General features: G+C 38.3%; 1 protein-coding gene across 14 annotated transcripts; it reads right to left on the reverse strand.

Moving 5' to 3' along the window:
• Positions 1 to 3625: 3625 nt before the first annotated feature.
• Positions 3626 to 13960, reverse strand: LOC122985463 (proton myo-inositol cotransporter-like). Of its 14 annotated transcripts, none has more exons than XM_044356157.1 (12): positions 11546 to 11625; positions 11247 to 11285; positions 10637 to 11109; positions 9517 to 9676; positions 8424 to 8632; positions 8161 to 8269; positions 7852 to 8015; positions 7568 to 7682; positions 7130 to 7255; positions 6651 to 6769; positions 6309 to 6461; positions 3626 to 4449 (listed from the first exon to the last, which is right to left on the reverse strand). In XM_044356157.1, exons 3-12 carry the CDS (start codon positions 11082 to 11084, stop codon positions 4223 to 4225), a joined length of 1830 nt encoding a protein of 609 aa, XP_044212092.1. In that variant the 5' UTR covers positions 11085 to 11109; positions 11247 to 11285; positions 11546 to 11625; the 3' UTR covers positions 3626 to 4222. The 14 variants fall into 14 exon arrangements, with proteins under 14 accessions (XP_044212092.1, XP_044212090.1, XP_044212091.1 ...); XM_044356155.1 differs by having other exon boundaries at positions 10637 to 11112; XM_044356156.1 differs by having other exon boundaries at positions 11217 to 11285.
• Positions 13961 to 13968: the final 8 nt, after the last annotated feature.

Genomic DNA, 13968 nt, shown 5'->3' on the forward strand with positions numbered 1-13968 from the left:
CTCTCTCTCTCACTCTCTCTCCGCTCCGTTTACGCACCGGGGAGGGAGCCGCAATGCGTCAGCAAGCCACGCCCCTCTCCAGGGAAACGACTGCGAGATGACGTCATAACAAGCAGGTTACACATATTTTTTGTAAGAAAAATGAACATTATATTAAATACACTCAATTTTAGGCAGATTTAGAGCAATAATGACATCATACAATTAGACTGTGACAAAGACACTTGCTTGATTTTAATGTAATCGTCATATTTCAAATTATATGATTAATTTGATAATACTGAGGCAAATTCCACATATGTAAGTAATAATTATTGTTGAATTATGTCATTATAAAGATTTTTTGAAATCAGAAAAAAAAAAAAAATTCACTATCATCACTAAATCACATGGAAATTATTACCATTATTTGGTATAAGTTTGTATTTTTTAAAGAACTTTATTTTAGTTTTATTATGATTTTTTTTATATGTAATTCTCCTTTTGTTTTTGTTTTTTTCCCTGCAAGCTGTTATTGTAAGGCTTTCTTTTATGGTGATTATTTAACACACAATTTTAAAAGTTTCTTGGGAAAAAAATTGTTTTTTCCCCCTGTCCATCATGGTAAAGTGCTTTTAAGAGTTTTGAACTTCACTCAAGGGTCTAAATAATCTCTACTGTATTACAACATAAGCTTTCAGAAAGACACGTCATGCACATGCATTTAAAAGACATGAAATTACAGATTGAGATCATGTTTAAAATAAAATTTGAAATAAATGTTTCTATAAAGTTAATGTGACAAATTAAAAGATGCAGTGGACTCTGCTTGTGTTGCAGTCTTGTGCCCACTGAAACAAACACCTGCATGTTAGTTCAATACATAAAGCCTCCATAAATGATGCTCAATTCAATTCAATTACTCACTTAATTGGGCTATTAGTGCCACCTTGTGGTCATGAATCATCATGATACAGTATGAGAGGTCTACAGAGGAGTGTGTAGTGTTGTGACAGCTACAGTATCTCAAGTAAAGAAAACAGAATTGACATTTTGGGAATATGTGTGTAAGGTGTAAACAAGGCAGTTTTGTTCTGATTATATACAGCAGAAGTATCTTGCTGCTCTGATTACATATAAATACAGCTGAAATTGCCTGGTGTATTGCAATCATAACATAATAGGACAAAACTGCTCTTCAATCCACTGTAAGTAACAGCCAACGGTAATGGAGAAGGGAAAGCCATGACTCAGTTTCCCTGAAGCTATATATTTCAATTTGGTTTATGTGTAAAAGGCTCCAGCACTCCACCCTACCACTTCCTGCTGGGCAATAACACCATGAATACAGGGGTCCTTTTACAAGCCTATCAGGTTTCTGGGACAGGAAGGCATTGCAAATCACAGGCAGGCCCACTAATGACTAGGCACATGTCAGTTCATTTTAAAGTGAAACAAGGCAAAGACTGCATGGTGGTTGCACTACAGACACTGTTCACTGGCTGTGACTTTGACTGTTTTTAGAGAGGTTGTTATGTTGAATATGTATATCCAAACTGAAAATAAAAATTACCCTAAATAATATGATCACGATCAAAGCCGTTTTTTCAACTCACTGATAATCTGCACTTCAAATCACATAGACAGCATCCCCTTAGCTAAAGCTGTCTTTGAACACAAACCTGTATATAACCTCATGTGCTGAGTTGATCAGCTTGATTACTGATTAGTTTATCAGTCAACAAAAAATAACTGGGAATTATTTTGATAATTCATCATTTCATTTACTTTTTTCAAGCTTCTCAAATATGAGGATTTGAAGCTTTTCTTTGTCATGTATGATATTAAACTGAATATCTAATATCTCTAACAAGCAATTTGAAGACATCACCTTAAATTATAATGCATTGTGATGTACTTTCTGATACTTTATACATGAAATTATTAATCCTTTAACGGGTCAAATCATCTGGAGATTAATTTGTGAAAATATTTGTTAGTTGCAGCACTAATGGCTTTCTGTAATTTGGGTGAACTGGCCCTTTAAAAACTAATAATAATTGCTATATTTTCATTTCACTTTTTTGTTTGTTCTTATGCAAGTACACCCATGAAATTGACTTTTGAGTGAATGTAAACATTGCATCAAACAAAGTCTACAAGTGTTGCATCATAAATACTAACAGGCACAGTGTGATTGATGATTGCTTCACTGAGTGCACGTTTATTTCCCAAAGATCATATCAATCAACAAAAGATGATCAAAGAGACATGGAATAGAACTTCATATACAGCACCAACATTTCATATACAAAATGAAAATGACAGTAACAAAATGGACACACCTCATTTATCATGAGGTTAAAATTGATCTATGGTCTATTATCCCTCTGAATATTCTGTAATATGACTGACCACCTGAGTGTGAATCAAATCTGTTGTACAACATGGCGAGGCAATGTTGAATATTTTGAATATTTCACTGGAATTATACTGTATTGTTTCCTACGCAAAGTACAAAAACTACTCGGCAATCAGTAAGATTTACAAGATTAATGGCTGGATGGTATCACTGCTATTTCTCACAACATATACTGCAATATTTGGATGTTATATTATAATATTTGACACAATAATGGATCTGTAACTATAAAATATAATGTTATATATACTAAGTAATTTTGTTTCCATAATCATGTAGGTTTTTTTGTGCAATTTCCAAACATTTCACACATCAGAAAACTATTCAGTTGAGAAATTCCCTGATGTTGGTGGGAATCTTACATTACTAGAAAGACATTTGTTCTTAAATAAAAACACTCCTAAAAAGGACAACTGGAACTGGAAATGTGCAAAAAGACAGCATTAAAGTACTTTTAATAAATACCGTTAATCTAGTACAGTTTTAGATGCCGATATAGTCATTATAAAGCAAATTGGCACATATCAAAGTGTGCTAGTACAAACTGGATGTGCTGTAGAAAGTTGTTCAGGGCTACTTGGTCACCATTATCTGAGCTGCGGAGACAAGGACATTATATTGAACAATAAAAAAAGGCATATTTAGCAATGATGAAGTATAGCAGAAAAGTTATTGGCACACTCCCTTAATGCAGTACTCACAGTTATATAGGCTATGGCATTGTCAGACCCCATCGCTCCGTAGTGTGCTGGGCTGAATTCTGAACCTTGCAAAAAAAATTATAGATTTGAGTGACTAGTTCTAGCAATCTCATATATATCTATATATATAAACCTTTTTTCTAAGAAAAAAAAGACACCTTTTGGTTTTTTTTTAAAGTGCAATATCTCCCACTGTGCAGACATTAGCAGCAAAACCACAATCAATTGACTTGTTTTACACCAACACAGATTAAAAGATAAAACCCATGTTAGTGGTTTTGACAGGAATGTATCTAACTCGCTACAGAATGTACACATATGCAAAGAAGGCAGAAACCAGCGATAGTGTTTGAAACTGTCTCTTCTCTACATTGTGGTTCCCTTATTTCGGACATCTTCATCAATAACAGATCATTAAGGCCTGCATACAAACACAGTCTTGCTGGTATATCAAACTTGTGGAGTGAGTGTGTCTATAAAAGATGGATGGTCACACTGAACTCATGCAAAGAGATTGTTTTTAAAATCTGGAAATAAAATTATCTTGACAGTTTACAAAGGCTGATGAAATGCTGAGTCAGGAACCTGGTCGACCAGTTTCTGAACTCACTGGATTAAAAAAACAAATATTTTGTTTTGAAAATGCTACTGGCAGAGAAAAGGAAAACCTGTTCATCAATAAATGTACTTAAAGTAAAGATTATCATCATCTGTTTTGGTTTTGTGATATTCAATCATTCACAACATACTACGACTTTCCTAGCAACGTTAATTATCCCAGCAACACTGTTCAAATGAACATTGTTCAACCATATCCTGGAAAGTCTTGCTCCAATGATTCCTTTTATGATGACAGAGAGGATGATGGGAAATGAGAAGAATGCACAATAGAAACAAAAATAAAAGCAGACCAAACCAACTCCCTGGTGAGAGATAGGTAGAAAGAAAAAAACAAGATGATTGATGAGGCAAAGTGCCAGTTAGAATCAATCAAGCTGTTTTTTTTTTGTTCATGTTTGATTGCAGCCACCTTTCCTCTCCGCATTGGCAGTCTTCCCAATCCTCAATCAAAAAAGACAGGAAACCCAAAAATAAAGTGGAAAGACGGGATCATCCCAGACTACTCTTCATCTGAGGCATCGTTGTCAGAGGGGAGGTAGTTGCTGCCTTTTACCCGGATGTACTGGACGTGGCGATTGTTGTTGGGTGAAGAGGCTCCACAGGAGCAGAGCGGACTGGTGAACAGGTTCTCGATGTCTTCCAGCTGCAGACCCTGTGTCTCTGGGAGGCAGCCCTGGACGAAAAGGAGACCCAACACCACAAGGCCCGTGTACAAGAAGAACGCACCTGGAAGAGACACACATGTATGTTTTCATTATAAAGGTTCTGAGTTATGGAAGTTCAGGGCTGCCATTGTGCCACTGACTGGTTTTCTGTCCTATGGTTGCCATGGCTTCCCAGTATGAGGGAAATAGGGGTTGTTCATCAAAGGAGCTGCAAATTGGGTTTTTCTTACCTGTGCATGCTTTCTCTGGGCTTGTTTAAATAAAATTTTGGCATAAACCATGAACAAAAATGGACTGATTTTGCACATGAAGTTCATTTGTCATGAGGAGTACTACTCAGCCTGTGGCTCTGGGGGGAGCTTTAGAAAGTCTGAGAAAATAATGGTGTCATTAGAGTTGTCTCTGCTTGGGCTCAGAGACTGAGGGTTTTTAAGAGAAAGCTTGTGTTACAAACTGAGGAATGGAGTTTGAAACATGGGCATTTACCAGGCAAGGGAAGTGTAATAAAAAAAAGCTTTTGGTTTTTATTGTGGTAAATGTAGGATCCAGTGCATTTGGAGCTTTGCCCACATTTAGGACTACAAGTCTATCTTCAGATTTAAAAATATTTCAGCTTCTGTGAAATCAATTTTAAGAATTCTTTTAAAAATGTTTCCCAACGTTGTGGAAATACAATACTAAATCACTGGAGTTTTAAAACTGACAGCCTTGAACTTCTATACTGATCATATCCAGAGAAACTGAGTGCGTGAGCTGTTATGCAGTCATGTCCTTCTCGATAGCATTTTGCTAGACGCACATTTGTTGCTGCATGTTCTCTAACCTGTAGACCTCCGAGTCACCTTCATAAACATCAAGATCACGCCTACAGTTATTAAAATTTATTTAAAAAGTTTTAAATATTTTGTTTCATATACTGTGTGCATGTGGTTTGATTTTGTTTCCCACTGGTCTAAAAGCAAACCTCCACTTGTAAACAAAACTGAGTTGAACTCTACGGTGGTTTCTTTATTGAACAGTTTTCATCTCATCTCCTTCTCCACTGTCCTGTTGCTATAAACAAGATGGTGTTTATAGTGACCACGCCTGGTTATATAAAGAGTAAAAAAACAACGTTTTAGGATCAGACTAAGTTGCAGGAAATACTTTATATAGACCCTTTAAAATATGCACCATTTACGTTAATTTGATGGCAATTCAACATCTCAGTCTCATGTCTGTGCTGAAGTCACTTATATGCAAAGGAAATCTTACTCCAGTAGGTCAGACCTGGTAACATTTCTGTAAAACTGTAAAAAAAAATCAGTTTAATACACCATAAAACAAAGTGGAAGAACAGATTTTAAGTTGTTGAGGAGATTCTTCTTAATTCAGATAAAGCTATAAAAACTATTTTCCCCACGGCAACAACCACGATAATAATCTGAACAGCAGATGAATAAATTCATGTCCAGCAAAACACTTTAAATACAGTATCTGAGCAAATAGGAACTTAACATCCTGTCATTTAATGCTTGCACACTGTGGGATATTATAAAACAGGCAGCAGAATAATGAATATAAAGCCAGCGATGTTACATATTCAATGTCCGACAGGTGCAATTGACAACATACTGCTTAAATTCTTTACTGAAAAAAACTAGATATACATTAGATAGCAGAACTAGACAGAAAAATCAGTGAAAAGTGAGCTGATAAACCAGCTGTGAGCAGGTTTTTTGGAAAGGTCGCTGCAAATAGGATGTGGCCAAAATTTTAAAAACGCAGTAGGCATTCATCCTCTACAGCAGCCACACGTCCCTGACAACAAGGCAACCAGCTTTTCTGATAAAGTTGTACGATAAGGTTTCACTTAAACACATAAAAACAGATTATGATCTGATGCATTTACCATCATCTGACCTCTTGATGGAGTCTTACCGTAATAGGTCAGAAACTCTGCGACATGAAGGAAGGTCAGAGACACCAGTACATTGAAGATCCAGTTGACCCCGGCTGAACAGGCGTTACCGGTGCTGCGGGCCCACAGTGGGTAGATCTCTGAATTCACCGTCCAAGGCATGGGTCCCATACCTAACACACAGAGGAGGAATTTTACATTAATTGTCTTTTAACATCAGGTACTAGTTTGTCTTTTGTATAAATCCAATTTTTCATTAGAGCACTGAGAGATGGTTGCTATCATAATATCTAAAATTATGAGTCATCTGCAATTCAAAAGAAATAAGAAAATATATAAGGGAGCAGAGAGTCGTTTCAGACCTGGAGCAAAAAATGCCAGGTAGAGGATGAGGCCTGTCAGGACGATCCAGGAATAGGATGTGGGACAGTAGTTGTAGGCCCAGATTGGGCTGTCTGTTGCCTCCGTCAGGTTGGAACACCTGGATGATTAAAAAAAGATTGCAAGAAATTGGAACCCACATTTCTCTTCAGGTTTTGCAAATGAACATATAGCAAACAATATCTGGTGTGCAGGCAGGGATTCAAACAAAGCAAATGTTAATTCTTTAGCCTTAAAGTTGCTGAGAGTGAGAACATGTGTCTTTCACCTTTTTTTATAACTATTTCAATATAATCTACCTAAAGTGCACATAAGTGAGTCCCAGGTGCTTTTTCTATGAGTATCTTTTAAAGAAGCAAATGTGATGATGTAATAATAGTGATATCCATCTCAGCTATTGCATTTGTCAACTTCTTATTTAATCTCCGTCACACAACTATGCAGAAATTCAGTGTCTGACCTTCCCCACGCCGCGTGATCTATGGACTCTTGATTGACGGGAACGCAGGAGGAGTCGTACACTCTGGTGCTGTTTTCACGATAACAAAACCCACAATCTGGATCCAACATGCAGAATTCGCAGGATCTGAAGAGCAGAGCTGAATGTAAAACTTCTCACATAGTAGGTCACACTATTTACTGAGCAGCAGATAGACACACATAGCATTTTGTCAGCGGTGATAACTCAGTGATAACCTAACAATCCTTCAGAATCTTTGGTCAAGTCATCACACATGTGACATTTATTTAAATTTAAGATAGTTTATGCCCTTTGGGACTTTGAGACTTTTAGATTAAGGAAAGTTTACCCAATAGCAGCTTTTGTCATTTATATACTAAATTGCAGCTAAACAATTTAAAATGATGGCTATGTAGCTGCTATGTTACTATTTCTTACCCGTATAGTCTGCAGGTTGAGTTTTGAGAGTCAAACAGGTGGAGGGTGATGGGTGGAGAGTTCTGGGCTGAAAGCAAGAAGCCGACTGCCAACAAAGTCAGACTCAGACCAGTACCTGCATTACAGGAAATACACACACTGGATAAAGCCCTAATAAAGAAAACAGACCACTATATAAAAGGGAAATGCAAGATCCTGTCATTCCTTAGCCTGTCACAAATTAAGTCAATCAATTAATAAATCAAGTAAACAGTGTAAGCTAAAATCTATCAAAAAAAACAAACCAATAAGGCTTCCCAGTGTCAGCTTCCTGCGGCCCACTCTCTCCACAAGCCAGACTCCAACCAGGGTGAACACAAAGTTGGTAGCAGAAGTCGCGGCGGCCAACCAGATCGCCTGTTTATCATCCCGCACGCCCGCCATCTGCAGAATGGTTGCGCTGTAGTACCTGGATGTGAGCAAAGAGGTTGAAAAGTGAAAAGCCGAACACGTCTCTCTGCTTTTTCAGTTAAACAGGTCAAAAACACAGATTGATTTATCACAGGTGGGTGATAATTATTAGCAGGCTGTTACCAGACTAATAGATAACCTACATGACGGTGTTAATCCCAGACAGCTGCTGAAACATCTGGAGGCCACAGCCAACAATGAGAGCCCTGCGGGTCGGACCATGCCTGAGGATGCGCCAAATAACAAGGCCTCCTACAGCAATAAACAAAAAGCAAACTTTTAATAATAACCTAAACCTTAAATGTTTGACGACTTATTTTCATCTTGTTGCTAACGGTGGTTATGTCACATCTAGACAAAAGTAACTTTATCACTCTGCATTTCTGTTTTCACTGAATTCTTTCACCTCCACCCGCCTCTTTTTCCTCCTCCTCGATGCTGGTTCTGATGCTGTCGTATTCCTCGTCGACATTCTGGCCTCCTCGGATCTGGCTGAGAACTTGACGGGCCTCTTGGTTGCGGCCCTTTTGGAGAAGCCAGCGAGGGCTCTCTGGCAGGAAGAAGAAGCCCACAAACTGCAGTGCAGCTGGGACAACGGACAGACCCAGCATGTACCTACGGTATGAAGGGAAGATGGGGAAAAAAACGAGGAGAGATTCTCAAATTGGAAAACTGGAGAATTCCACAAGTAACTGAGGGGCATTCAAGTCAATTCAAGCTGCATGATCACTGTACAAATAAAATTACAAACAGGGGCAGCAAAGACACACAAATAAGTCTAGAGCCAATCTGCAGGATCAGGTCTGGAGCCAAGACTTTAGGTTCCAATCCTGGCATTTGGCTTCTTTTGAGGATCAATATTGCCTATGTAAAGCCCAATCCATTTACAATCCTTTGTTTGCTTACCCAGGATACTTCAGCTGTTGTTTCTGGATTTTTGAGGCTAACACTGATATTCATATTTGAGAGTTGCAAAAGTTCAATAATATTTTTTTTTAACATAAACAAGCATTTTTGATGAGGATCATTTACATGTGGTTATTAGACAGTTGTGATCAAGGCGTGTTCTGAATCATACTGATGAAAAATCAGCTTTTCAGTGCTCTCTGGTGGACAAACTGTATAATGGTGACACTGTTTCTAAATGACCTCAAACATATCTTTAGCTTTTCTGTCCCACAATTCCCTCTGGTTGATAGCAACAAGGTTTCCTGCAGTGTTTTATAGAGTAGCTTCCCCACCGCAGCTGAAATACACACAAAGCTTAGATGACAGCATCTCTGAAGTGCAGCTACTGATTTGTTGTTTGAATGACATCATCAATACACAGTATTTAGAGAGAAATTTCACAGTTTAGTACTGCAATTTAGTTTAGTGAGTAACATTTTCTGCTGGTTCCAACTCAAGGAAAACAGAGAAAGACATCGGACAAACAAAACTAAAATAAACCTTGTGATGGAAAGTTACTGGTATTTACAGTGTAAAACTAACGTGTGTACCTCCAGCCGTCGCGGCTCAGGTAGCTGAAAGCCCCATCGACCACACTGGCAATGAACTGGCCACCAGTGATGAAGAGGGCGTTTATAGTGACCAGCTGACCTCTCAGGTGAGATGGGGAAACTTCTGCGATGTATACAGGAACTGTCATAGAGGCAATACCTGAGGAAAAAACATTTTTGTATATACACAGATAAAAATCTCCACACACTTTGTATATCTACTTTTAAAGATTATGATTCAAAAGTACAGGGATCTGGTCTGTAAATTCATTTTTGTCTTTTTTTTTTTTTTTTTAAAGATTATGATTCCAATAGCTTCAAAGTACAGGGATCCAGTCTGTAAATTCGTATAGATTTGTGAATAAGACTAACAGTAACATGCTTTCCTTTAAAATCTACAAGCATTCCCTTTATGTGTGTTCTGTGTCTTTTTTTCAAGGCTAATATCCACTTTTCAAATGCTGCAAAATATACCAAGCTAGGCTGACTAATAGTGTCAAATTTTCAACCATGTAATCAAAACTAACTGCTAACTGTCACGTAAATTTGACAACAGCATAATGATTATGTGAGCATGGACACAATCCAAATGGACAATACAAAAACAGCTGCTTATTACTGTTGAATTAATATTTTCTTAGATATTAGAAATTTTAAAATACATCAAATCTCCTACAACCCAATCTGCATATTCCTCACACCTATCTGGGCCCTGGGATAAGAACAAGGATTCTGACCAAAAATCTTCCCCATTGCACAGATTTTTCCCCACCTACTCTACAGTGAGTCTTACCTAACGCTTTTCTACTACTGCTCAAGAAAAGATGTTTTCTGGGCTGGAACATGGCAAACAAAATAACATATTAAAGTGAATGCAAACCACAAAGCAAATCTAATTCAGGGTTTGAGCAAAACAGATTTTCTTCCTTTGTAAAGCTACACCTTCAACCTTAGGGCAATAACTTCTAAAGCCATTCTGTTACATGACCCACTGCCCTTTGTTTCATACCTGAAAAGCAGGTCAGGTTGAGTAAGATCAGAGGTTGCTTGGGAGTGGACTTTGTATCTGCTCATAAACAACTTTCAACGACTACATAGCTGAAACATGACACCAACTCACCTATACCCAAACCAACTGTAATTCTGCCCACAAGAAGGACCTCCTTGTTTGGAGATAAACTCAGGATGATGCCACCAACGCTGAAGATGAAGCTGGCGATCAGGATGCAGATCTTGCGTCCAAGCCATCCATTCAGCGAGCCACCGCTCAGGGCAGACAGTGCAGCGGCTCCCACTGTGCTGGAAACCAGCAGCTCCTGCCACAGAGTGTCCAGGTTCATCTCCTTCTTCAGGAGCAGCATAGCCCCCGAGACCACCCCGGTGTCATACCCAAAGAGAAATCCTCCCAAGGCAGAGAAGAACGCCAACAGATAGACGAACACCGGAGTGGAGGGATCTCGGTCCAGGATGTCCCCACCGGTGGCAGCATCCCTTGATGAAGGCCCAATGAGACTCCGCTCTCCATCGTCCACTGCTTTCTGTCCCCTGTTGCCCATGAGGTTGCTCATGTGCTTCAAGCTGTATTCATCGTGGCTGCTGGACATAGGGGAAACCAGGAGTTAGGCTCACCGGAGGTCAGTTAGACAACCGCAGCTTCTTGCAGCAGTTATTTCTTTACTCTAAAAAGTGACACATGACACCTTCAGCAGCGATGACGTCTGCATACATACAGTCATCTGTAGTGCAACGCCCCCAAAACAAGGCAAGAGCTGAGGGAAAGTGGGTCCAAACAAAAGGAGATAATGATGCATTCTTTTCAGTATCAGCCGTCTCACTATCCTAAAACTGACATTTCTGACCTCCGTGTGTTTAACAGACCAGCTCGAAAAACTCAACAAGTAAAAACACGTACACGTCGAGGTTTATTTTTAACAACTATACGTGGTAATTTATCAAACGATAACGTCTCAGTAGAGGCTCCTGTGGTTAATTACAACTGCTGTTAATGTCATGTCATTAATAAGTGTACCTAAACGGTGCGTTTAAATCGCTCCAAACTGATAGTTTACCACAGTGCGACACATACACAAACACTCTGCTCTGTGTGCGGCCATGTTTACGTGACGTCACCCAACAGCCCAGCTGCAAAGGTTGTGGCATTCAGGTGATGTCGGAATAATTCGAAAAATGAATGTTCCATTGGGAAAATTCACACGAACGCCCCCCTCAAGTCTGAACAACAACTTGGAAAGTCGGCGAAAATTGTGGCACACGACTTGCCGAAAGTGGACGTCATATAAGCAGAAACATGGCGGACGAGGGTAAATATTTAGTTAATTGGCAAGAAACTTTTTACTGAGTCACGTCTTGCATATCATTTGTTTTGCTCATATGTGTTTGTAATCCGACGAGCTTCTGAATGCAGCATCAACCAAAGAAAATGAAAGCGGTCTCACTTGAAATTTCACACAGAATATATCCTGTAAAACAGAATATTAATTATTAAGAATATTAAGCCTCCTTTTTAAAATCAGAATCGAATTCCCTGATACTTTGTTTCCTTGTTCTCCACACGTCTTTATATGTTACTGTTTTTTTTTTTAATTTGACTGTTTTCAATAAAGATGACAGAAAATAAACTAAAAGAAAGTCTTGCCCCACGACTTGTAATGTAAAAAAAAACAACTTTATGTATAATACAACACAAATATCATGTCAATAATTTATCAGTTCTCTGATAAATATATTTTGAGCATCTAACGTATACATTTATTTTAAGAACTGCATATGACACCTTGACATTTCTCTAGAACACAGCACCAGACTCCATTCAAAATCTAAAGCATTTTGTGAATCCTCGATCGTTTATTGGCAGTGTTATATATGTAAAAACATGTTATCGAAAAAAAACCCTTAATTTTAAAGATAAAAGAAAACCACAATTCAAATTCAGTCAAAAAAAAAAAAAAAAAAACAAAACTCGATAAGCCGATAAGCAAAGTGTGACAGAGAGCTGCAGCTGGCAAGTAGTCTGGATCATATGACTATAAACTCACACATAAAATGTCTTAAACATAAACTGTCACACAAAAGCACGCAATAGCATTACTTAACAGACATTATCTGAGCTTAACTCAGATTGTACCTCTTAAAAAAAAAAGCTTATTCTGGACCTCTGCTGCTGCTGGTGTCCTCTTTAGTGAACAGGAAGTTTGTCAGTTTGTCTTATGGATCATATGATATTGCCGCAGGAAAGCAGGAACACGCCCACATACACACACACAACACCTGTGTTTTGTACCCCTCACGCGCAGACAGCCGTGTTTACTTTGTCAGTCTTGATCAACAGCAGGGATTTGCATAACTTGAAATAGATTTTGAGGCTGCACAGTATGAGTCAACTGTCTCGATGCATTTCCAGATGTTCTTTTGAATGACTGCTTTCATTTAGCAAGTTGAGGGTATAATTTCCCCGTTTTTTCATGACAGATCACGTGAGCTGCTTGTCTTTTATTTTTTTGTCATAAGGAAATAAGGATTTATCTTACTTTTTTTGGTTATATTGTTATATTTGCAATTTTGTATGTGAATAAACAGACCAGACAACTTTCAACTGGTCCTTCTTTACAGATAAGCAACAGCAAATAAAATGTGAATTAATATATTCTTTTTTAATTTCCAGATTATTTTTAATTTGTTAAAATATCGCAGATTAAGACATTCAACGAGAAAACAGTCACCATCTTGCAGCGCTTTAATAAAATACAATTCTGCGTACAAATATTTGAGCGTAAGTCTGGTTCAGTTTCTTTTTAAATTTGGACACATAATAAAACCACTGCGACAATGATTACTGAATAAAAAATGAATAAGTTATGACTGTAACATCAAAACGACCCTCCATGCTGACTGTAAATACCGCAGTTACATTAATAGACGCGCAGCACAAAATAAAGATGGCGGCGGTGACAGCGGTATAGCCGACAGAAAAAGTTGAGATTTTGTTTAATTATCCGCAGGTTTGTGTGAACTGACGTATGCCGAATTTAGAAACAACTTCCAAAAAAAATGGTAAAAAGTTTTAATGTTTGATCTATCGCGTAACTACCCTCGTCTATTCGCTAACAAATCTTTAACTGTTAAGTTTTCGAATGAAATACGGCGCATATCTGGGTCAATCCCAATGATTTATAAATCGGCAGATCGACGGCTGACATCAGACACCGAGGTGGGAGGCAGTTTATGAAGTGCACTGATTTCACTCGACAGCTCTTACAAGTGTAACTGTCAATCACTGCAAATGCTGATTAGAGTTAAAAACGATGTTTCGGCGATGTAATCTGCTTAGCAACTTTACCGACGTTTGACTGGAAACGTAGTTTGTGTGGCCGTTGATCCTCCGTGACTTGCTTCCCTGTGCGGCCAGTTTCCTCTTCACCAAACGAGGAGTTT

The sequence above is a fragment of the Thunnus albacares genome, chromosome 7 (genome assembly GCF_914725855.1).
Source record: "Thunnus albacares chromosome 7, fThuAlb1.1, whole genome shotgun sequence".
NCBI lineage: Eukaryota > Metazoa > Chordata > Actinopteri > Scombriformes > Scombridae > Thunnus > Thunnus albacares.